This window comes from Pteropus alecto, unplaced genomic scaffold (genome assembly GCF_000325575.1).
Source record: "Pteropus alecto unplaced genomic scaffold, ASM32557v1 scaffold71, whole genome shotgun sequence".
Classification (NCBI taxonomy): Eukaryota; Metazoa; Chordata; class Mammalia; order Chiroptera; family Pteropodidae; genus Pteropus; species Pteropus alecto.
Window position 1 is genome coordinate 9783960 of NW_006433024.1, and position 24427 is coordinate 9808386.

At 32.4% G+C, this 24427-nt stretch overlaps 1 protein-coding gene across 1 annotated transcript in view; it reads right to left on the reverse strand.

Annotated features, from left to right (window-relative positions):
* CCDC73 (coiled-coil domain containing 73) overlaps nt 1-24427 on the reverse strand; it is a 66999-nt gene that overhangs the window by 23029 nt on the left and 19543 nt on the right. The window contains exons 6-8 of the mRNA XM_006908007.3: nt 12655-12693; nt 7307-7442; nt 6986-7065 (exon numbers count right to left, since the gene is read on the reverse strand). Coding sequence (XP_006908069.1) covers nt 6986-7065; nt 7307-7442; nt 12655-12693 — 255 coding nt within the window. The remainder of the gene's footprint in view (nt 1-6985; nt 7066-7306; nt 7443-12654; nt 12694-24427) is intronic.

Below are 24427 nucleotides of genomic sequence, written 5' to 3' on the forward strand. Positions count from 1 at the left end.
AGGGGGAGGAGTGGAGTATTAGTAGTTGTAGCTAGAAATTTGGCAAGATTCAAATATTGAAGGGTATCTGTAGGCCAAACTAAAGAGTTTTCATTTTATCCTACAGGCAATGAGGAATTAACCACTGAAGGATTCTGAGTAGAACAACATGAAATTTGCATTTTAGAAAAATAACAAAATATCTTTGTAGAGTACAGAATTGAAGGCGATATAAGAGAACTCTTAATTTGTGAAGTTACATGTCCACTGAGTTTAACAGATACAATCCAAACACATTAAAATCCTGAAATAACAACTTATGAGCTGGTGTGTACTTATCATACTGTTGTTCTGTGTATACTGACTATATTAAATATTCAAGGATCTGATTCTCACACTCTTGACTACACAGCATCTGAATTCCCTTTGAATTTCAGGAACTCTAAATTATAAGAGTCCACTGCACACTCGTGAAGCCAGAAATGCCAAATACTAGCTTTATAAGCACGTGGCCAGGCTCTGCTAATCACATGCACCTATCTTGGATATTAGATCAGAAACTAGTATCAGAAAGGACAATAATAGTTATGAAACAACAGAAAAGTGAGAAAGGGAAGGCAGGGGTGAAAACCCTATATATATGGTATACTAGTAAAAACTAATCATTTCATATGTCTTTTTCTCTTACACATTAATTAATCTTAAGAGCATGATATTAAAATCAGAGACCTCCATGAAATGATTTTCCACTGAAAATATGCTCGTGATTTTATAGCCCTTTAGCTTTTAAATATCCTCAACTTTTAGTACATTGTCTGTTTTCTAACCATTTTATTCAAAGCTGTTAGGGCAGCAAATAAACAGCACATGCTTTGATCTCATTAAATTACAACTTATAGTTCCTAGAGTCATAAATATTGTGCCCTTTTCTCCTTTACCCCTCCCTTTCTGGTATGGGGTAGTCTGTTAAATATCACTATCTCCTTGAGTGCTCTGACGTTTACTCAGACAAACAGCAGAGGTTATGAATGCTGCTCACAGATAGGATCGGGAATTCTTCATGATTGCCATAATAGTGAACCCAGCATTCAGCAATGTAATACCTCGTTTAATCCAACACTAAGTTTGGTCTATTTAACTTCGCTCCACCAAAAAAAAAAAAGGAAAAGAGAGAGAGAGAGAGAAAAGAAATTCCATCTTATCACAAACCAATAACTTAACTGCTCTGGACAAATCATAAAACAGTATAAAATAAAATAAAAATTATCTCTGGGAAAATTAATGATTAAAAGTTTTAAATAAGTGATATAACTGAACAATGTTACTACACTTAATTAGTGTCTGAAAATCAAAAAGAAAAAACTTTTCTTAAAGTTAAAAATCAAGACTACATAATATAAAATACAAAATTATTATACCTAGAATGTCTAAAATATTAAAAATTAGCTGTTAAAATTTATTTTTTTAAATTCTCACCCTTTCAGCTACTTGCACTTGGAACTCTCAAAGGAAATAAAATTCTCTCACTTTACCCTTCCATACAACAATCTCTCTTCCAAGAAAAATTTGGCAGCATTGTCATTGACTGCAGTGCTTTTCAGGGTGACAGAGGCCACCAATCCATGACACATCAGTACATTCAGGTAGTCCTGGCCTAAGCTCCAAGACCAGGGAAAAATGGCAAGTGTGCTTATGAGCAACACAATTACACCTGTACTCAGAAAGAGACATTCTTCACCCCTTTACATAAATTTACTAAGGGTATCTCTCCATGGATGTACCTGAGCCTCATCTCCATGTATAGGTCCAGTCTTAAACTATACATTTGAAATTTAATAATCTATTATGTTATGATGAAACATATGTCTTTAGTAAAAGACATACATAATTTAGTAAATTTTTGAGACATTTATAATCTTTTCATACATAAAAATTGAATTAATATTTTAATAGTCACCAAAATTAATAATTAATCACTTAAGTCATTGATAAAAATATTAAATAAAAAATAAATAGACCAAAAAGATATCAGTGAAAACATGCTTATTCACAACTACTCAGTAGTTATTTAAATTAGCATTTAAAGTTTACATTGATAAAAATTAATGGTCCTACCTGTTCTCTGATTCAAGACTATAAATTTTTCATATTACAGCTTTTCCTCCTTATATTTAAAAGAGTCATCTTTAATATTCTAGGGTGTGATTGAAAAGAAAAGTTCAGATGCCAATCACAAGTCCAGGTGCTTCTGACTGATGGGCTACAAATAGAAATTCCCATGACTCACTCCTTGGGTTCCATTAATTTACTGGAGCGGCTCACAGAACTCAGGGAAACACGTTTACCAGTTTATAAAAGGATATGCTAAAGGATACAGATGAACAGCCGAATGAAGAGATACACAGGGGCAAGATATGGGAGGGTCCCCTGTGTCCCCATGGTGTTTGGGTGTGTCACCCTCCCAGTACATGAATGTGTTCACCAATCTGCAATCTGTACTATTAGGATTTTATGAAGGCTTCCTCACATAGGCATGATAAATTATTAACTTTATTTTCAGCCCGTCTCCCCTCTCTGGAGAAGTGAGTCGGGGGAAAAGCAGGGATGAAAATTTCAAGTTTCTAATCATGGCTTGGTCTTTCCAGTGGCCAGGAGCCATACAGGAGCCCATCAGAGTCACCTCATTAGAAAAGGTACTCCTACTACTCTTATCACTTAGGAAATTACAAGGGTTTTAGAAGCTTTGTGCCAGGAACTGAGGGCAGAGACTAATTTATATATTTTCTATATACACTTTCCTATATACCAACAACAAACAAGTAAAATTTTGAAAATAAAAACACATTACCATTTACATTAGCACCACACAAAATGAAATACTTAGGTGTAAATGTAAGAAAACATATGTAAGATCTATATGAGAAAAACTACAAAACTGATGAAAGATATCAAAGAGCTAAATAAATGAATAGGTATTCCATATTTATGGATAGGAAGATCCAATATTTTCAAGATATAAGTTCTTCCCAACTTGATCTATTGATTCAGTACAATCCCATTCAAAATCCCAGCAACCTATTTTGTGGATATCAGAAAGCCGATTCTAAAGTTTATATGGAGAAGTGAATCAAGAATTGCTAATTCGATAGTGTAGGAGAAGAACAAAATCTGAGGACTGACACTACTCGACTTCAAGATATACTATAAAGCTACGGTAATCAAGACAATGTGGTGCTGGTGAAAGAAAAGACAACAAGATCAGTGGAACAGAAATGAGAGCCCAGAAATAGACCCACATAAACACAGTCCACAGGTATCTAAGAAAGGAGCAACAAGAACACAATGGAGCAAAGATAATCTTTTCAACAAATAGTAAAGGAACAAATGGATTTTCACATGCAAAAAAAAAAAAATGAATCTAGACTGAGACATTATACTCTTCACAAAAACAAACTCAAATGGATCATAAGCTTAAATGTAAAATACAAAAACTATAAAACTCCTAGAAAATAACATAGGAGAAAAATCTAGAATGCCTTGTGTATGAGAATGACTTTTTAGATACAATGTCAAAAGCACAATCACAAAAGAAATGACTGAGTCTACAGCCATGCTACCCTGAACAAGCCCTATCCCGTCTGATCTGGTTAGTACCTGGATGGGAGACCACCTAGGAAGACCAGGTGCTGTAGGTGTAAAAAATAGAAAAATAAGAGATTGTAAGCTGACAAGGTCCTTGCAATCTGTGAGGTCAACCAAGGGTTGCCTCACCTAAATAAATAAATAAATGACTGATAAGCTAGACTTCATTAAAATTAAAAACTTCTACTATGCGCAGACAATGTCAAGAGGGAAAGAGAAAAAAGCCGAAGACTGGGAGAAAATATTTACAAAAGACACATCTGATAAAGGACTGTTACCCAAAATATACACAGAACCCTTAAAAGTCAACAATAAGAGAATGAACAACCCAAATAAAAAACAGACAGAAGATAAAAGGTGACAAATAAGCATATAAAAAGATACTCAATATCATGTCATTAGATAATTACAAAACAACAAAGAGATACCACAATCTGCCTATTAAAGTGGGCAAAATCCAAAATACTGACAACACTAAATGCTGATGAGGATGTAGGGCGATAGGAACTCTCACTCACTGCTGGTGGGAATGCAAAATGGTACAGTCTCTTTGGAAGACAGTTTGGCAGGTCTACAAAACTAAACATACTCTTATTACACATTCCAAACAATCACACTCTTTGGTATTTATCCGAAGGAGTTGAAAATTTATGTCCACACAAAACCTTGCACACAGATATTTATAGCAGTTTTATTCATAATTGCCAAAACTTGCAAGCAACCAAGAAGTCCTTTGGTAGGCGAATGGATAAATAAATGGTGGTACATCCAGACACAGCAATAAATAGTACTAAAAAGAAATGAGCTATCAAGCCATGAAAAAACATAGAGGAACTTTAAATGCATATTACTAAGTGAAAGAAGCCAATCTGAAAAGGCTCCATACTGTATGATTCCAACTATATGATATTCTGGAAAAGGCAAAACTATGGAGACAGTAGAAAGATTGGTGGTTGCCAAGGGTTAGTGGGGGAGGAAGTGATGAAAAGGGAGAGCACAGAGGATCTTCAGGCAGTGAAACTATTCTTTATGATACTATAATGATGTCATTAAACATTTGTCCAAACCCAGAAAATGCACAACACCAAGAGCGAACCCTAATGTAAACTGTGGAATTTGCACAATAATGCGTCAATATAGGTTCATCAACTGTAACAAATGAACCAGTCCACTACAGGATGTTGATAATGAGAGAGATTGTGCATGCAGTGGACAGAGAGCATACTGAACTTTATACCTTCCATTTGATTTTGCTGTGAAACTAAAACTGCTCTAAAAAACAAAGTTTATTAATTTAAAGAAAATAAATAAAAATAGTGAAATCTGATGTACACATAAAGCTATAAATGCTTGGAGTGGGTTTTTTCTCCTTTTAAAAACAAAATCCTTTAGAATTAAGATGAAAATTCTACCCCAAAATTTAAATTTTTTTTCAAATTAATGATGTATCAGAACAACATCATTCATATTCATTTATCTTTTGAATCCAAAATATGTATTTGAAAAATGGCTAGTTGAGGTTTGGGATGTAATCTTTGTGAAAAAGAAAATTCTCTGTACTGAATCAACTAGCCTATAAGGAAACTGAATTTACAACCTTAGCCTCACTGATGTTATACTATAATCAAGTGTATAGTCAGAATCCCAACAAAAAAACAGATGGTACACATAAATTAGGGTAATGTAAAGATGGTTTATTTGCAAAGGTGTGGATACAATATAAAGGAAGCATAAGAAACAGGGCAAGTTCTAGGGGCTTGCAATAGAGTTGACACCACCCCTGGACCCAAAAGGACAAGGTTACTGAAACACAAAGAGAGAACAATCACGCAGAGCAGGCCAACTGAGAGAAGCAGTGATGTGTTGAGGGGCAAGGCCACCCTGAAGTCACCTCACAGGGCAGGAACAGAAAGAATAAATATACTAATTCACTCTCTTTCTTTCCTCCCATCTCCTCCTGCCCAGGCTCTCCACTGGACCAACTCAACGGAAAGCAAGAAGATACAGGAGCATTGATGCAATCCATATAGGTAAGCCTTACAAAGAGAAGGATGGATAAGTCTGGATCTGGAGGGACAAATAAATTAAATAACTACAAAGTAAGTATAATTTTTAAATAGCTACTTATTCTCTCAGTGACAGAAAGGCAGTTCGAAGTGGTATTATTTCAGATGGAGCTTTGAAGGGAGTAAGGAAAGGAAACAAGGTCATTCTCTGTAGAAAGAAGGCCTTGCCTCTTTCTCTTTTCTCTCATACCACTCTCCCCTCGAAACAGTGGGAATATTTTCAGTTGCAAATAATGGAAAATTACATTGGCCCTCGCCAAACTGGCTTAAATAAAATGATGATTTATTGGCTCATATAATCGAAAAAGTATGGAAAGGGAAAAGATGGTCGATCCAAGGATTCAAAGATGTCATCAAAGAACAGGTTTCCTTTTATCACACCAATCTGGCATCCACATTGTCAGGTTCTTCCTTTTGGTTTTCTTAGGGTTGTAGGATGACTGAGAGTCACAATGAGGTTACATTTTTCTTGGTTTATAACCACTAGCTAAGGGCATTTGTCCACTCCTGAACCAATGATTATGGCCAGAGGAATGAAATATGTTTATGGCCTTCTGTCAATTTAGGGCTCATTTCTAAAGGAAACATCAAAAATCTGGATGAGTTTAGGAAGAAGAAAGGGATAATGATGCTCAGTAAGCAACCAATAAATGTCCAATGCACTCCTTCATTCATGATTCTCCAGCCATACCACACTTGTTCTAGTTTCTCACATATACTAAACTCTTTCCTGTCTCAAAGAGTTTTACACATGCTGTTCTGCTTGCCTGAAACATTATTCTCTGTCCTTCCCCATCACTTTACCTCCAATGTAATGTCACCTGTTATAATGTCATTACATCCTTTACATTTTCTTCACATTACTTATATAACAGTTTTAAATTATTTTATCTATGTGATGGTTTTATGTCTAACTCCACTGGACGATAAACTTTAAAAAAGCAGGGACATGTTTTTTCTTCATACTTATATCCTCAGTGTCACATAGTATCTAGCACACAGAGTCACTCAAATACTGAATGAATGAATGCTAATGAGACTGACATGTAGTGAATGCTTACAGGCTACTCATGTCACCATAAAAATGCACACCACTGGTGACAAGCTGAAGAAACAATATTTTGAATAGGTTAAAACAAATTCATTTACTGAAATCATAACTAAAAGTTTATGAATGTTTTAAAACATTTATCTTTATAACAAAAAAAACCTACACAACTTCTTCTAGTAATATTTCATAAAACTAATTATTTTATACTATAATTTTATTTAATATTATAAAACTGTATCAATCATACCTTTTTTAAACTGTATATTTCAGATTCTTGTTTTTTATTTAAAGCTGAAAGTCTTTTGTTTAACTGTATTGCTTCTTGTACTGCAACATAAAAACACTTAGGAAAATATTATATTCAATTTACATTTTAAAGAAAGTATCACAACATGGACAAGAAAAATAGCCTCAATGCAACGTATGCAATTATTACCAAATTTAAATAATGTTCACTAAACTGCCATTTACTATTACCAGTATCAGTTAAGTTCAATTTACTAATTATAGATAAGTCCATTCAAACATTTCCTATAAAATATATAAGTTCAAATAAGATAGCACCTACCATTTTGTTCTAACTTTTCATGATTCTCTTTTACCAATCCAAACTGGCCTGTTATTGTGGCATAGTATTTCTCAATTTCATTCAGTTGCTTCTGATGATCTTCTTTAGCCAGAAGATGTAACTGAACTTTTTGTTCCTAATTTGAATAGTTATTTTAAATGTTATATATACATATAACACACACACACACATATATTCATGCTTAGCTATTAAACATAAAGTTGTTCTTAATAATTATTGTTATCAACATAATACGTCATGAAAAACTACTGAGTACACGATAGGGAGAAAACATTAGGAGATGTTTCTAAGTCTATATAAAATTAAAGCACTTTTTTCCCCTGTAACAAAATAGTCACTTAACATTATATTTCCCTTGTTTACAGTTTCTTTTTCAAAAATCGACTGGTTGTTTTATTTATAGAAAAGTTAATTAGTACAGTCCAACACTAAGCAATGTGAGGAGAATATTGAAGCAATTTAGGAAAGAAATTTTTTTCTCTAAATTTGCTGGCTTAATTATGATGTGCATTATCAAAATTCGGGCAATTTTTCTGAGATTAATATTAATGAACATAGCACCTTCTCCTTGCATTAAAAATGAAATAATGAGGATAATATGTGTCAGTGACATGAAGGCAATATAGTATAATAAAAAGTTTACTTAAGCTGAGAGATACAATTAGTAAAAATTGGACCCTATGTATAACATGGGCCTTCACTGCTTTCAGCTAAAGGAGACTGTTTTTACCATACTTAAAAATATGACTTTAGATTTTCAAAAGAAATATTATTTTAATAGAATAACATTTTTTAAAGATTTTGATCTTGATTTGGCATTAGCAGAATCATTGGTTTCACAACTTTCATTCATTTTGCCACATGCTTCAGCTTATATGATGAGCAGTGATAGCGAACAGTATAGTCCCATCGACTGGCACTCGGTAATTGCTTTCTAATAAACTGTTGTTATCCCACAGAATTCCAACAGTGGAAATTTGTTAGATCTGTCTAGCCATCTTTTTCCCTTACCCATCAGTACCACAACCTCGAGTATTTACTTGAAATATTTTTTCCTCATTATAATCTAGTAGGACAAAATTCAGGGGTCATATTCTTCCCTAGTCAAGCGAAGGGAATATTACCCCCAAAAAAACTAATTGATTTTTACCTTTTAGGAATTTGAATCTTGAGCAAAAAGACTATAACACTAAAGAAGTTCAATGATGATCCTATCCAGACTGATATGAGACCCCTGTCCTGGGTTCCTATATCCTGCTTCACAAACTCTGGAATTACTCTGGTCCCTGTTCATTCTCAAACTCATTCTTCACTCTGATTAATTGTGAGTGCCTCCACAGAATTTCCACTTGCATAAGTTAACCAGAGCCACTTTGTACTGCTAAATACCAACGTTCAGGCACTATAGTAGAATGGTCAAAAGCTAGTCTGCCTATGTTTAAATTCTGCTTCTGTAATTTAGTTACTGCGTGACCTTGGAAAAATCATATAGCCTGTCTTTAAAGTGAAGATTATAATAGTATCTCACTCATAGGGTTGTTGTAAGGATAAAGCACCAAGAACAAAGCCTGTCACATAATAAGTACAACATAATGCTTCTTATTATTCTTTAACTGATAAAAGTAACTTCAATAGTTTTAATTTTTATTTGAAATAAGAATAGCCCTTTCTAATATTAATAAAGAGCTCACATTATAATTTAAGTTGTATCTAACTCTATTATCTTGGCAAATTTGATAATTTTAACTTTTTCAAAGATATATTTTAATTATTTTAAATAAAATGATAATATCATTGGTAGTGATTATGATAGATCAGTTGAAAGTTTCTCATGCACTTCTATGGGCTTTACAAATTTACTAATTAGTTATTTGAATTAATCGTGTAACAGTTAAATGCAAACAAGTTGGCAAGTATACTTACCCTCTGAGATTTTATGCCTACCTAGGTAGTCACTATTATCAATAACCAAACAATAAACCATATCCATTCCTCTAAAATATCACTTAATTCTCTAATCTAGACAATTATATTCACTTTCAGCAGATGTGTAGAAACCTCTACGATTTCACTGAAAACTGGTCTAAAGGCATTTTTTCAATTCAAGGGATTTTTCAAGTCAAATCAATTTTTGTATGGCCTTTATAAAATATTGTCCCCTATGTATTAATACAGGCTTCTTTAACCTTTCGGTTAAAAAGCAGCGAGTAAAATAGGCTGTCAATGCCTGCAACAGTTAACAATCCTGCTAACTAAAAATGCAGCAAAGATCAAGTGATTTCATAGGTATTCTCTACATACATCGAGCTCTACACACATTAGAGTGATCTGTGATATACCTATTCCAACATCCTTTGCTTGAGGCCAAAGCTGAATTCAATTAAAATGCAGTTTCATTTGTTTGCATGATCTAATTCTGATTTTCAAATACATTAGCCTATCAATGGCCATAATAAACATTATAAAGACTTTCAAATTACATGGGGATCTATAGCTCATTAGCCCATACAGGCCCATATGGGGTGTTCATATATGAATCCCATTGGCTTCCCTAATTTAGTTTTGTCAGGATTCATTGCTTTCCAAATATATGTTTAACTCATTTGAAACAAACACAACCTATGAAAGTCAGGATTATAGAGAAAAAATAGCACACGCATTATTATCAAGTAGGGGCGTGTATGTGTGTGTGATTACTTAATAGCCTCAAGGCATTTAAAATAGGGATCATAACTTTTTAGAACTACATTTACTAATCAATGGCATAGCTGCTCATTCCCCTCTTTTCTTATTTCCTTGTGGAGATTGATTTGAAAACCTTTACAGAGAAAATTAATTTCCCTTAAAACAACTAATCCATTGTAAGTATTTTAGAAGAAAAGATAAAAATACAAAAATAAACATCATAATTCTTCATTTCTATTTTTTACAACTTACAACCACTTTTCAATTTCTTCAATATGAACCCAAAATAAATCAATGGGGTTATAAAACTCACTTTTTTGAAAGTATAGCATCTTTAAAATACTTTAAACTTTTTAGTCACAAATATGATACACACTACTTAAAAAATCTAAAGTTACATATACTTTATGTGTATAGATACACATAGTTATAATCATGAAGATTATTTCCAGGCAAGTGTTCAGTCTAAAAATATTCTATTCTGAAAGAAAATATGTGGTAACTCCAAATCATATGAAAACCTTCAATATTGAAACTTTGTTTTAATTTAATAAAGACAAATAAACTTTTATTATAAGTCTTTTCTTTAGAGGAAAGTGATATACAAAAAAAAGAAATAAAATATAGCTAAAAGATGGTTGGATAGTTTTACTTTATTCATTAAGCTCTATTAGCTACTCAGTTACACAACATAGTCAACTAACACAGTAATTCATGGGAACACACAAGAAAGATTTTCATTAGTGACCAAATCACAATGACAGTTAATATGATGTTCTATAGTTTGTCTTTATCATGTTTTGTTGCATTCTTTTTCTTGGTAATGATCAAAGTGATCATTCGTTCAAGAGAAGGTTTGGGTACTTTTAGAGACAGAATCTCTCAATTCATAATTGTGTTAATTTACCTAGACACATACCATCAATCACTACATAAAAATGAGCTTATTGAATTTGCAAAAAACACAAGCTTACTAGTAGTTAAGGGCTTGCCTACTGAAGATCATAAACTTCTTTAAAAGTTTCCTAATGCTATTTTTAAAATTATTTTTTAGGACACTTAATGTTATCAGTTGCTCCCCAAAGTCTTACCTTGACACAAGTGACCATTTTGCTTTCTGTCTTGCCCACAGAATCAAATAATATAAAGAATAATGTACTGATTTAAATTAAATAAGATTAACTGAATTACTGAATACTGTATAGCACTTTGAATAAAGGTTATCTGAATTATATAAAAATAATGTAAAAAGAAGAATGTAAGAATCTTTAGAAAAAAGATTATTTTTAACTTTAAGATCAACATATACTAAAACATATACTATTCTGCTGGAATGCGCATAAAATATTAAATGTACATCTCAATATATAAAATTATTTTAATGCAAAAGGATTAAATGCTTTGAACTGTCAGAAAAAATGTAAGTATAATTCAAATATCATTTTAGTAGGTTCTTAACAGGCTGTAATTTATATTAATCAAATGCTCAGAAATAGCCAAAAACTACTGTAAATATACTGCATGTTTCCATATGTTTTTCTAAGATATAAATATGTTTGATGAAATTTTAAAGTGGAATAAAACAAAATCCATTTTATGTTGCCTTTGATCTTTAACTTGTAGCCTTATCTCCCAGGTCAGAGGACACATTATTCAATTTCACTATATTTTGTGTAAAACCACTGTAGCGTTGAAGATGACTTTCAGTACAAATGTCATGGTACTTAGAGCTAAACCAGAATCTAGTTTTTCAGCTTCTTAATTAAAATCATAGTTTAAAACAGTCTGACAATATTATCTTTATTCTTTCCAGTTGAACAGTGACAGAATTTTCACATCTTTTATTCAATCAAGCTTAACAATCTTCCTATGGTTCTTTTATTTTCTAACACACCAAAACAATTTCAAGAAGAAAATACTTTATGTTTTTGTATTTAATATCATAAGGATAATCTCTCATTTCTTACTTCTCATTTATACAACATATAAAGTTTACTCAAAAATTAATTTTACTTGCCCTACAGTCTGCTCCAAAGAAGGGTGAAATAGCGTAAACCACCCAAGAAGCCCTCTGAATATTTAAGTGAATATGGGAGAATTTTGCTCAAAAATACAAAAGAAAAAAGTCCTTTTGAATCAAATAGGGATAAAAGAGAATATCAAAGTAAATATTGCATAAAATGTTATGCTATAAAAATGCAAATATTAATTTTTAATATACTATAGAAGAGGAATGAATAATAAATAAACACTTGTTGAATGACAAAGGGTGGGTACCATAACCCAAGTGCTGTATTCAAATGATACTTCATATTATTCTAGTTTTTCAGGCTATAATTAATAATTCCATGTTTGCATAAATACCTAGAAAAGATATCATTAAGAGGTTTTGTTCCTATTTCTGTGTTGTTTTACTTTAATATAAAACTTCTACCAACTATTTGGGAACTATGTTAAATTTATTGTATAATATGTAAACACTATATAATCTGGAAATAAATTTGTGAAACAATTTCATTTAAGAAGATATTAATATCCAATTTAAACTTTAGTTTACGATAAATGTCATATTTATATTGACAAAAATAGTATGCACATTATGTATTAATCTGGGGTAGGTGTAAATTTTGTTATTTCCTTACCATTTCACTAACTTTCTTCTGTAAAGAATATTTAGAAACCTTGAAAAAACAAAGGGGAAAAAAATCTCATTAAAATTCTTTAATTATGTTACAAATTCCTCCTGACATTAAAATTGTATGCTATAAAACATGGTGTTTAACTTCCATGCACTATTTTTTTCTGGTGACATTTTTTCAAAATGTTATTTACCTTACTTTTTTTTCTCATAACAAAAACAATGCATTCGTTTATCAACACGAATTTATGGAACACCTACTATATGCCAGCCACTTTCCCCGGATCTTGGGATACAGCAGTTAACAAAACTAAGTTCCTCTTCTTAAGAAGCTTTATGTCCAGCAGGAGTAGTGGTAGACAGACAATAAAATATAAGTAAAAAGTAAAGAAGTTAGAATGTGACAACTACTACAAAGAAAAATAAAGCAAGAGGAATAGCAAGAGTAGTCAGAGTAGTTGAGGCGAGTTTGTTACTTAATATTAGCTCTTTATTGAAGAAAATCTGATAAAACAAATTAAGGATAGGGAAGAAAGCACAGGGGAAAAAGCTGTTTTAAACAAATCATCTCACAACCCAGAAATAACAATCACTAATATTTTGGTACTAGCAGATTATTTTTTCTATACATTTATACTTTTTTAAAAGAGAACCAGTGGGGAGAGGAATATATATACTATTTTGTGCTGTTTTTACATACTATATAACAAACACTTTTATGACAAATTAATCTATAACATACCTTTTTAAGGGTTACATAGTATTAAACTCTTTATACCATAGTTTACCAAATCACTCTCATTTCTGTAAGGTTTACCCAGTGTTCAGTTTTACGAAACTATTCTGAAATAAATGTGCTTGTACCCAGAATTCTATAGTTATTCATTTTAGCAGGATAAATTCCAAGAAGCAGAATTCCTAAGACTGTTCATTCTCATAGACTTTTAACAATTCTTATATAGTTCTCCAAAGTAGTTGACAAAGTTAAACTCCAAGCTCCAACCGGCCATTTATGAGTGCTCATTTTCTTAAACCTGCTTATATTTGTTAAATTTTAAGAAAAAATGCAGTTGTTACTTCACATTTCCTATGCAATAAATTTTTTAGCACACTTCCCTGAATAAGCTGATAATTTTATTTCATTTTGGTGTAATGGATTGTGTGTGATTTCTTCAACAAATATTGAATGATTACTATAAGTAAAGCATTGATGTAGATATTGGGGGTATGCTATTGGGCCAAAATAAATCCTGTCCAGCTCAAAATTCTGGGGAATATAGATAAGCAGTATATTGTCTATTAGCTGTTGATAAATGCTAAAGAAAAAAAATAAATCAGGGAAAGGAATTACAAAGGATGGCCAAGAAAGTCATTTCTGAGAGGGCAACTTTTGAGTAAAGACTTGAGAGAAGTGAGGAAGAGTATTCCAGCAAGTGCAAATGCCCTAAGGTGGGAAAATGTCTGGTATGTTCAAAGAACAGCAAGGAAGCCAGTGTGGTTGTAAGGGAGTAAGCAAGGGGAAGAAAAGCAAAAGATGAGTTCAGAGAAGAGTAGGAGTAGGGGAAGTGGGAGGGCCAAATCACTGTAGGTCTTGAAATGCATTAATACAGATTTAGGCTTTATACCAAATGAGACAGGAAGCCACTAAAGAGTTCCAAGCCTGACTTACTCCTTTAAAGGATCACTGCTAAGTTAATGCTAAAGGAGAACAAAGGTGGAAGCCGGGAGACCACTATAAACTACAGCAATAATCCTGATGAAAGAGGATGATGAAAGAGGACTAGGGTGTTATCGTGAGAGTAGTCAAAATCCAGATATATTCTGAGAAGCTGAAAAAAATCTTTGCAACAGGAAGAAAAAGAAAGTTATGATTAATAAGAAAAGAAAAATTAGTTTTCATGAAAGGGCGATTTTAGGAACTTGATTTTCAACATGTCAAGTCTGAGATGTCTTTTAGATATCCAAAAGATAATTAAGATTAGATTTGGGACTGGAGATGTACATTTGAAGTCTTCTGCGTGTAGATCTCATTTTAAAGACATGAGACTGGTAAAATCAGAGTATTTTTTTAAGGCATACAGACAAAAGAAAAGAAAAAGGGTAGAGGTCATCTAGAAAATAAAGAAAAAGAAAAAATTCAGAACATTTTTTCTCTCTGATCCTGAACTCCCATCCTGAATTTATTATCTTCTACTGTGGTGGTTAATTTTATATGTCGATTTGACAAAACATGCCCAGAGTAAATATTATGGCATTTCTCTGCCTCTTACTTGTGTTAGCTAATTCCACATAATAAATATCTTCATACACAAACACACGGATACATACATACATCTCCTATAGATTCTGTTTCATTCATTACCCTCACTAATACAGCTACTACTAGGGAAAGGGGAACTAATACATCTAGAGCAAATTTACCAAATTCTTTCATTTTACTTTATAGAAGGCAATTTCAAACATAAAGCGCAAATGTTTTATTATAGTTCTCCCCGACTTTGTGAAAAATTTTATGAAAAGTTGACTGTAAAGTACATTTCTTTAGAGTAAACTTTAGTTTTCCATTAATTGGATTTATGTTACTGGGGAATAAAGTCCCTCAAAATACTATGTTAAAAACATTTAACCCATTTCGCTTCCTAAATAACTCAGTCCTGATCCATTAGGTGGGGTAGGGCAAGATAGGAGTCCATGGAGAAGAGGTAAAGGGGTCACAGTGGCAGCATTTCAGAACAGGACTATCAAGACTGAGTAGAGAAAATAGGGCATCCCCATGAGGTGGAGGGCAATCTACTGTGAGGAATCAGAAGTTGAGTAGGGTGAGGAGAGCGACCCAGAAGAACCCAGCTTAAGGTATATCAGAGCCCAAGCAGGGAAAAGAGAGCAAACACATTAGGAAGGAAGGTGCGACAGAAGAATGGTGGACTGCTTATACATAGGGTAATTTATCGAATAAGTAAATATATTAAGGATAAAGAAATTAATATTTCTCACTGTAAGAGGAAAGAACCGTAAATATGAAAAGGAACCTTGTGGTTTTGAATTGAAGGTAATGTGAATTCATGGTTTTCAATATACATGATTGATAGAGAAATAAAAATAATTATAAATATGTGTATATATATTTGTGTATATATAAATATCTACGTATTTTCCTCAGCTCTGACTATTGAGAGGGTCTGAGTGCAGTGACACCGCAACAGTAATGAGTTAACAGTGCCCAGATCTTGGCTTCTTCTACATACCATTTTCTACCAAAAAGAACCAGGGTAACATAGAGAAATGATTTGTTTCAGGGGAAGGTCAGGTAAACTACAGGGTAATCCTGGCACATTTTGTTTTAATATGAAAGCAAGAAAATGCTGAAAGAATGATGAAGACATGTCCCAAAGACTCAGAAATCAGCTTGAATAGACTCCCCCTGGCCAAACCAAAGATAATCTGAGCATCAAAATAAATAACAATAGTCATAGATCTTAATCCATTGAATAAAATACGAAACTAAGAGTCTATACTGATATAAATGAATATATTAAAAGTTTGATGAGAAATAAAATATGTACATAATTTGAAAGTACCTCTCTATAAAATACTCAGATTACAAAGGGGAAAAGAATAATTTTCCAATAGAGAAACTTGTTAGAAACTGTTAATAAAATGATCAAAGTGAACATCACCAGTAATGAGATAAACTGAAATCATGAACTGATAGAATTCAATTATAGGAACAAGGCATCATTTCTGTAATATTCTTGCCAAAGACATATAAACTAACTCTACTCATGAGGAAACAAACAGAAATTGAGGGCTATTCTATGAACTAACTGGTCTGTCATCTTCAAGAATGTTAAAGTCATAAAAATAATGCAAAGATGTGGGAACTGTTCCAGACTGAAAGAGATTAAAGAGATATGACAACATAAGATTCTAAACTGCATTCTTTTGCTATAAACAACCTTATTAGGACAAATGGTGAAAGCTGAAAGGGGCGTGAGAATTATAGTTATGCATTAATGTTAATTTCCTAATTTTGATGGTTATGGTTTTCTAGAAACAAGACCCTGATTGCAGAAAAGATATACTACGGTATTTGCAGTAGTAGGGCATGTATCAGATTGGCATATTATTCTTAATTAATTAAATCATTCAAAAAAATAAGTTCTTTGTATTGTATTTCCAACATGTCTGTAAGTTTATGATTCTCCAAACTATAAAGTGACTCAAGTGTCTAAGAATTCCTTATGGATAAATGTACACATTTAAAGTTCCAGGAATTTAGGTCCCTTTTGTCACCGTAGTTTAGGTAAGGCCTAATAAAGTTAGGCTTCAATAGTAGAACTAGCATATTATGTATTAAATATGCTTTCGGTTATATAAGAGGAATTAATATCTTAATTTATAAATTCAGTAAGTTTAAAATTCAGTGAAATACATGACATCACAGAGCTTTAGTGCTGAATATCTTAGAGGTCATTTATCCCATTACTCGCAATCCAGTTTTCACCATCTTCTATCTACGTTCTCTTATTTATGCCTATTCTGGGAGGGTGAATAAAGACCTCTCCTAAACTTCCTTACTCCTATATCTAAATTGGAGAATGCAGATATGGTATTGCTTTACAAAATGGTGTTATTTGAGAAATGCCGATGCATTTCAATTTCCTCATTTTACCTAAAGGAAAACTGAGTGTCAAGAAGACAAAGTGTCTTACCACAGGATCATGTAATAGGTCATAATAGGCACAAACAATTTACTTGAAATCTACAGGACAATCAGCAAAGTCTCTTTATTTAACCCTCTAGGCATACTGATTACATAGTTTAATTTGTCAGGTAACTTAGATATAGGCAGGTTGCCCTGCTCTAAACCAATCCCTTTGAAATCAAGTAAAAATCTATCATGTTTAAAGAGAAATAGAATACATTTAAAGAATCTACTGAAGCAAGAATAATTCAATTTTTAGTGTGTGGTGGTTTCATTTTAGAATCCCTGGGCTTTGAGCCCTTTAAGAAAAGGCACTATTTGATTGCTTATTCCTGGTACCTAGCACATAGTAGGTATGAAAAGGAAAAAAATAAAGAAGAGAAAGAAGTAACTTCCTAACTAAAGGAGACAGGGAGGTTGCTACATGATGCTTAGTGAATTTATATCAGATTTATAATTGAATAGGAACTTTCCTTAAGTTTCTTTAACTTAGAGGGAAAACGGCACAAGTATCTTCTTCATCATTCTATACTTTTCATGTATCATGTTCAGCAGACAATGAGGTAACCTATACATCCCTTGTACTATGTCACAGGTTGAACAAGGCAAAACAAATCCTTACAGCTTTTACAGAGGATCAGCCCTGTGTAAGAATTTCTTTTGCTTTGAAAATACTCACTACATTATCCAGATAATTAAACATGTATGGATATCAAAGGAAAAAATTTAAGAAGAAATGGTACAGAACAAAGCACTTATAACAAAATTAATATATTTCTTTATTGATAACATTTTAGTAGGAAAAAATGTAATATCTTTTCAAGATTTACCAAGAAATAAGAAATTAAGAAAAATAAGAGAGAAGTTATGCCTAGTTCAAGACACTGTGAAAAAACAGAGAATCTTTTACAATAGCTACATTGGTAATTTCTGTTTACTCGATTACGAGAACAATTTTTTAAATTTTTCTATAAACCGTAAGGAAAAGTTTACCTAATGAGATCATTTTAAGCTGGGTATCTGAGGTATGATAAGAATCACTCAACTATATAACTGTATAAACTTTAAACAGAAGACTTAAATCTCTATTTCTTATTCCATCAACTTTAAAGAATATTTCTGTATATCAGATTCAATTTTATCTTACTATACTTTTAGTTTTTCATCAACAAGGTTAGTAATATTTAAGTTTGGTTCTATAATCATAATTAAATCTTCCATGCTTTATTTATAGGTTAATTATAAAAAAATGAAAGCCAATAGTGTTTATATGATTTCAATCAATATAGATATTGCTTAATGCAGAGCCCAAGAGGGTGCTAATGCTACATTTCCTTTTCTACAGGTCCAATGTGCCACATGAAGGATGATTTTATGAGGGTCAGGACCTAAATACCTTCTCTCTTCTTAAACTCCATCAACTGATCAAAATTATTCCAAATTTTAATTTGCTTTATGCCTTAATTATACAGTCATCTGTTTTCCCTGAAGTTTTTAATCATTCTATTTTTTCTGTTGAAACAAGATACAAGGATTCTTTACTATATCACTAATATCTTCCAGCTTCTTATTTATCCAATCTGAGGCATGGACTCTATTCCCTTATTTTTATTGAAAACATTCTTCTTGGAACTCATTGACATTTTGTTGTACTTAATTTTTATTCACTTTGTTACATCAAAGTAACAAAAGAAATCCAAAATAAAGATTGCCTAACATCTCAAATGAAGGGAATCTAAACAGTGTTAAGACTACTGGATAACAATCTAGAAAAATACAGACTTAGATCTATATCTCATACTCTTTTACAAAAATAAACTTTAAATGATCAAAGATGTAATGTAAAATTTTAGTACATAGGAAGCAATAAAAGAAAAAACATGAGCTAATCCCTTTATAAGTTTTGAGTGGTGAAAGCCTTTCTAACCACGATAAACTCCAAAAGCTATAAACATAAATAATTCATAGCAAAAATTAAACAAAAATCCAAAACAAAATCAAAACACAAATGACAAACTGAAGAAACTATTTGAAACTCAGAACAAAGACAATGAGGGCTTATTTCCAAGAAATATAAATAATTCATGAGAGTGATAGCAAGATGGCAGACTAGGAGGTCCCAGTCCTTCTTCACACACACACATGATTTAATTACTACCTACAAATGAAAATAGCTCTGGAAAAGCCCTGGAGTACAATTAAGAAGTTGTAGAAACCCAGCAGAGCACAAAAAAACAAGGATGGCCAAATAGAAAAGTATAGAAAGCATTTTGCCTGTGTTATTCCATCTTATAGGCTCAGGAAGCTTGGCCATAATGCCTCCCCAATGGGAGAAATGGAGAGTAGGATGACACCAACAGCCTTTAACACTGAGGACCCCAGCAGACCTCACCACTACCATGGACACCAGCAGACTCCATGCTTAGAGCCCTTGCCATTGTGCCCCTTCTTAGAGCCAGGGGCACCACTGCTTCTCCCCACCGAGCCAGAGCTGCCAGACTCAGCACCATACCTAGTTCTGCCACACGCCCGACCCAGCCAGCACCCCTGCACTCACCAGCAGGTGAAAGTCTACACCCATCAGAGCTAGTCTGAAAATTCTAGAAGAGATCACTGCTTCTTCAAATGAACATCAACGCAAGGCTACAAGGAACATGAAAAATCAAGAAAACATGACACCAACAAGCAACATTATAAACTCCAGTAACTGACCCCAAAGAAAAGATGTATGAACTATCTGACAAAGAATTCAAAATAATTGTTTTAAAGAAACTCAGCAAACTATAAGAGAACACAGATAGAAAACTCAAAGAAATCAAGAAAATCATACATGAATAAAATTAGAAGTTTAATAAAGATAGAAATCATAAAAAAAAGACCGAAAAGAAATTCTAGAGCTGAAGGATGTAATGATTGAAATGGAAACACAATAGAGAGCTTCAACAGCACACTTCATCAAATAGAAGGAAAAAAACACAATAATATGAAGACAGGTTATTTGAAATTATCCAGTCAGACAAGAAAAAAATGAAAGAGGGTGAAGAAAGCCTATGAGATTTACGGAAAATCAGAAAAAGAATCAAGAGAAAGGGGCAGAAAGATAATTTAAAGAAATGATGGATGAAAACTTTCCAAATCTTAGGCAGGAAATGCATATCCAGATTCATGAGGCTCAGGATGAACCAAACCAAGACTATACTGAGACACATTATAATCAAATTGTGAAACGTCAAGGATAAAGAGAGAACTCTGACAGAACAGGAGAAAAGCAACTTGTCATATATAAAGGAACCCCCATAAGATTATCTGTGGATTTCTCAGCAGAAACCTTGCAAGCCAGAAGAGAGTGGGATGATATATTTAAAGTACTTAAATAAAAAACTACTAACCAAGAATACCACACCCAGCAAAACTATCATTTAAAAACCAAAGAAGTGATAGTCTTTCCCAGACAAACAAAAACTGAGGGAGTCAGTCACCACTTGACTTGCCTTGTAAGAAATACTTACGGAAGTTCAAAGTTGAAATGAAAACATGCCAAACAACAATGCAAAAGTATATGAAAGTATAATTGCCACTGGTAAAGGTAAATATATAGACAAATACAGAAAAATATAAGACTGTAATGGTAGTACATAAATTACTTTTAACCATAATATAAAAGTTAAAAGACAAAAATGTGTTAATGGATACACAATACAAAAAGAAACAAACTCTGGCTACAAGAATACAAAGTAGGGGGGCAGTAAAAGTGTAGCGCTTTTGTATGCAATTAAAATTTTTATCAACTTAATGTAGACAGTTATAACTTTAAGATATTTTATGCAAGACTTTAGATAACCATAAAGATAAAAACTTATAAGATTTACAAAAGAGAAATAAATCAAAGAAAATCAGTACCAAAATAATCAAATAACAAAAAAAGAGATGTATAAAACAACTGCAAAACAGACAGAAAACAACAAAAACAATAAAATAAAAACAATTCCAAAGCTATCAATAATTATTTTAAATGTAAATGGATTGACCTCTCCAATCAAAAGGCACAGAGTAACTGAATGGATTTAAAAAATTTAGATCCAGTGATATACTATTTACAAGAGACTCATTTTAGATTTAAGGATACACATAGGCTGAAAGTAAGATGTGGCAAATAACAACCAAAAGAAAGCCGAGGCGGCTACGTTTATCTTAGACAAAAAAGATTCTGAGTCAAAAACTGTCTTTAGAGACAAATGTCATTACATAATGCTAAAGAGTCGATTCAACAGGAAGATATAGCAATTACAAGTATATATGCACCCAACATCAGAGCACCTAAATATATAAAGCAAGTATCAATGGATCTGAAGGGAGAAATTGACAGAAGTACAATAATAGTAGGACACTTCAGTACCTCACTTTCAATAATAGGCAGATTATCCAGACAGAAAATCAATAAAGAAACAGCTGACTTGAATGTCACTATAGATCAAATGGATCTAAAAGAAATATAGAACTTTCTATCCAACAGCAGAAGAATACACATTCTTCTTAAGAGCACATGAAACATTCTCCAGGATAGATCACATGTGGGGTCACAAAAAAAGTCTTAACAAATTTATGAAGAGCGAATCATTCCAAGTATCTTTTCTGATCACAGTGAAATGACACTAGCAATTAATAACAGTAAGTAAAGAAAATCAGTAAGAAAACAGTAACAAAATGCACAAATACATGGAAAGTAAATAACACACTCCTGAATAATCATTATGTCCAAAAAAGCAGGGATTTTAAAAGTATCTTGAGACAAACAACAACAATAACACAATATGCAAAACTTATGGGAGGCACCAAAAGCAGTACTAACAGAATTTTATAGTGACAAATGCCTACATTAAAATATATAACTCAAATAAAGAAATCTAACTTTACATCTCAAAGAACAAGAAAAAGAACTAAAACCAAAATCAGCACAAGGAAGGTAATAATAAAGACCAAAATAGAAATAAATCAAATAATGAATAAAAAACAGCAGGAAAAAAATCAACAAAACTAAGAGTTGGTTTTTAGGAAGAATAAACAGTCAACAAACCCTTAGTTAGACTAAAAATAAGAAAAGAAATAAATAAAATCATAAATGAAAAGGAAACCTTACAATGGATGCCTCAGAAACAAAACAGATCATAGGAAACTATTATGAACACTTATATGCCAACAAGTTAAATAATCTAGAAGAAATGAATAAATTCCTAGAAATGTACAACCTACCAAAACTGAAGAAAGATGAAAAAGCCTGAACATACTAATAATAAATAAGGAGATTGCATCAGTAATTAAAACCTATCAACAAAGACAAATCCCAGACCAGATGGCTTCATGGATGAATTCCACCAAATATTCAAAGAAGAATTAATACTAATCCTATTGCATTCTTCCAAAATATGGAAGAAAAGGGAATACTTTTAAATTCATTTTATGAGGTCAGCACCACTCTGATACCAATGCCAGACAAAAACACAAGACAAAAAAACTCTGGCCAATATCCCTGATGAACATAGATGCAAAAATCCTCAATAAATTTCTAGCTAACTGAATTTAACAGCACTTTAAAATAATCATACAGCATGACCAAGTGAGGTTTATCCCTGTGCTGCAAGGATAGTCCAACAGAGCAAACTGATCAGTGTGATATACCATATTAACAGAACGAAAAAAAGAAACACATGTACATTTCAATAGATGCATAGAAAGCATGTGACAAAATTCAATATCCAGTTATAATAAAAACTAAAAAAAATAGGTATACAAGGAACTAACCTCAACACAAATAAAGCTGTATATAAAAAGCCCAGTGAAAATCAATACAGTATAAGACAAGGGCACCCATTCTTACCATTTCTATTCAATACAGTACTGGAAATCCTAGCCAGAGCAAGAAAAAAGAGGGAGGCATCCAAGTAAGAAAGGAAGAAGTAAAACTATCTCTATTTGAAGATAACATATTCATATATGTAGAAACACTAAAGACTCAACAACAAAAAACTGTTAGAACGGATAAATGAATTTAGTAAAGTTGCAGAACACAAAATCAACAACAACAAAAAACCCAGTCACATTTCTATATACAACCTGAAAAGGAAATTAAAAAAGTAATTTCATTCACGATAGCAATAAAAATAAAATATTTAGGAATAAATGTAACTAAAGTGAACCGAAGACTTGTATACTGAATATTACAAAACATTGATAAGGATTAAAGGAAAGATAGATGGAAAAATTAACATTGTTAAAATGTCCATATTACCCAAAGTGCCCTACAGATTCAACGCAATCCCTATCAAAATTTCAATGTCAATCTCTAAGGAAATAGAAAAAAAAAAAACAACCCTAAAATTCATATGAACCACAAAAAAACCCTGAATAGTCAAAGCAATCTTGATTGAGCAAGATGAACAAAACTGGAGGCATCATACTTCCTGATTTCAAAACATATTTTAAAACTACAGTAATTAGAACAGTAAAATACTGACATAAAAAGACATTCCATTGATCAATGAAACAGAATAGAGAGCCCAGAAATAAATCCATTCATCTATGGACTACTGATCTTTGACAAGGGTACCAAGAATACATAATGGCAAAAGGATAGTCTTCAACAAGTGGTGTTGGAAAAACTGAACAGCCATTTGAAGGTGAAATTGGACACATCTCACACCGTATACAAAATGCCATACCATATACAAGAGATAAGTGTTGCTGAGGATATGGATAAAAGGGAAACTTCGTACTACCTTAATCAGACTAAAGTTTAACATTTGCTTAAACAAGTCCACACTATGCTATGAATTACCTGACTATCAGGATCCTTCCACTGTAAATATATATTTTGCTCTCTGTAATTAATGTTATTTATAGGATATTTTGAAATCATGTGAATAGCTTCTCCCTGAACAATCTTTATTTTACTTTTAATCTCATTTTATTGTTTGTCTTCCCTACTATAATGTGTACTCTACAAGAGCAGAGATTTTTGTCCGTCTTATTCATTGCTGTATCCCCAGTGTTTAGAATAGTGCTTGGCACATAGGAG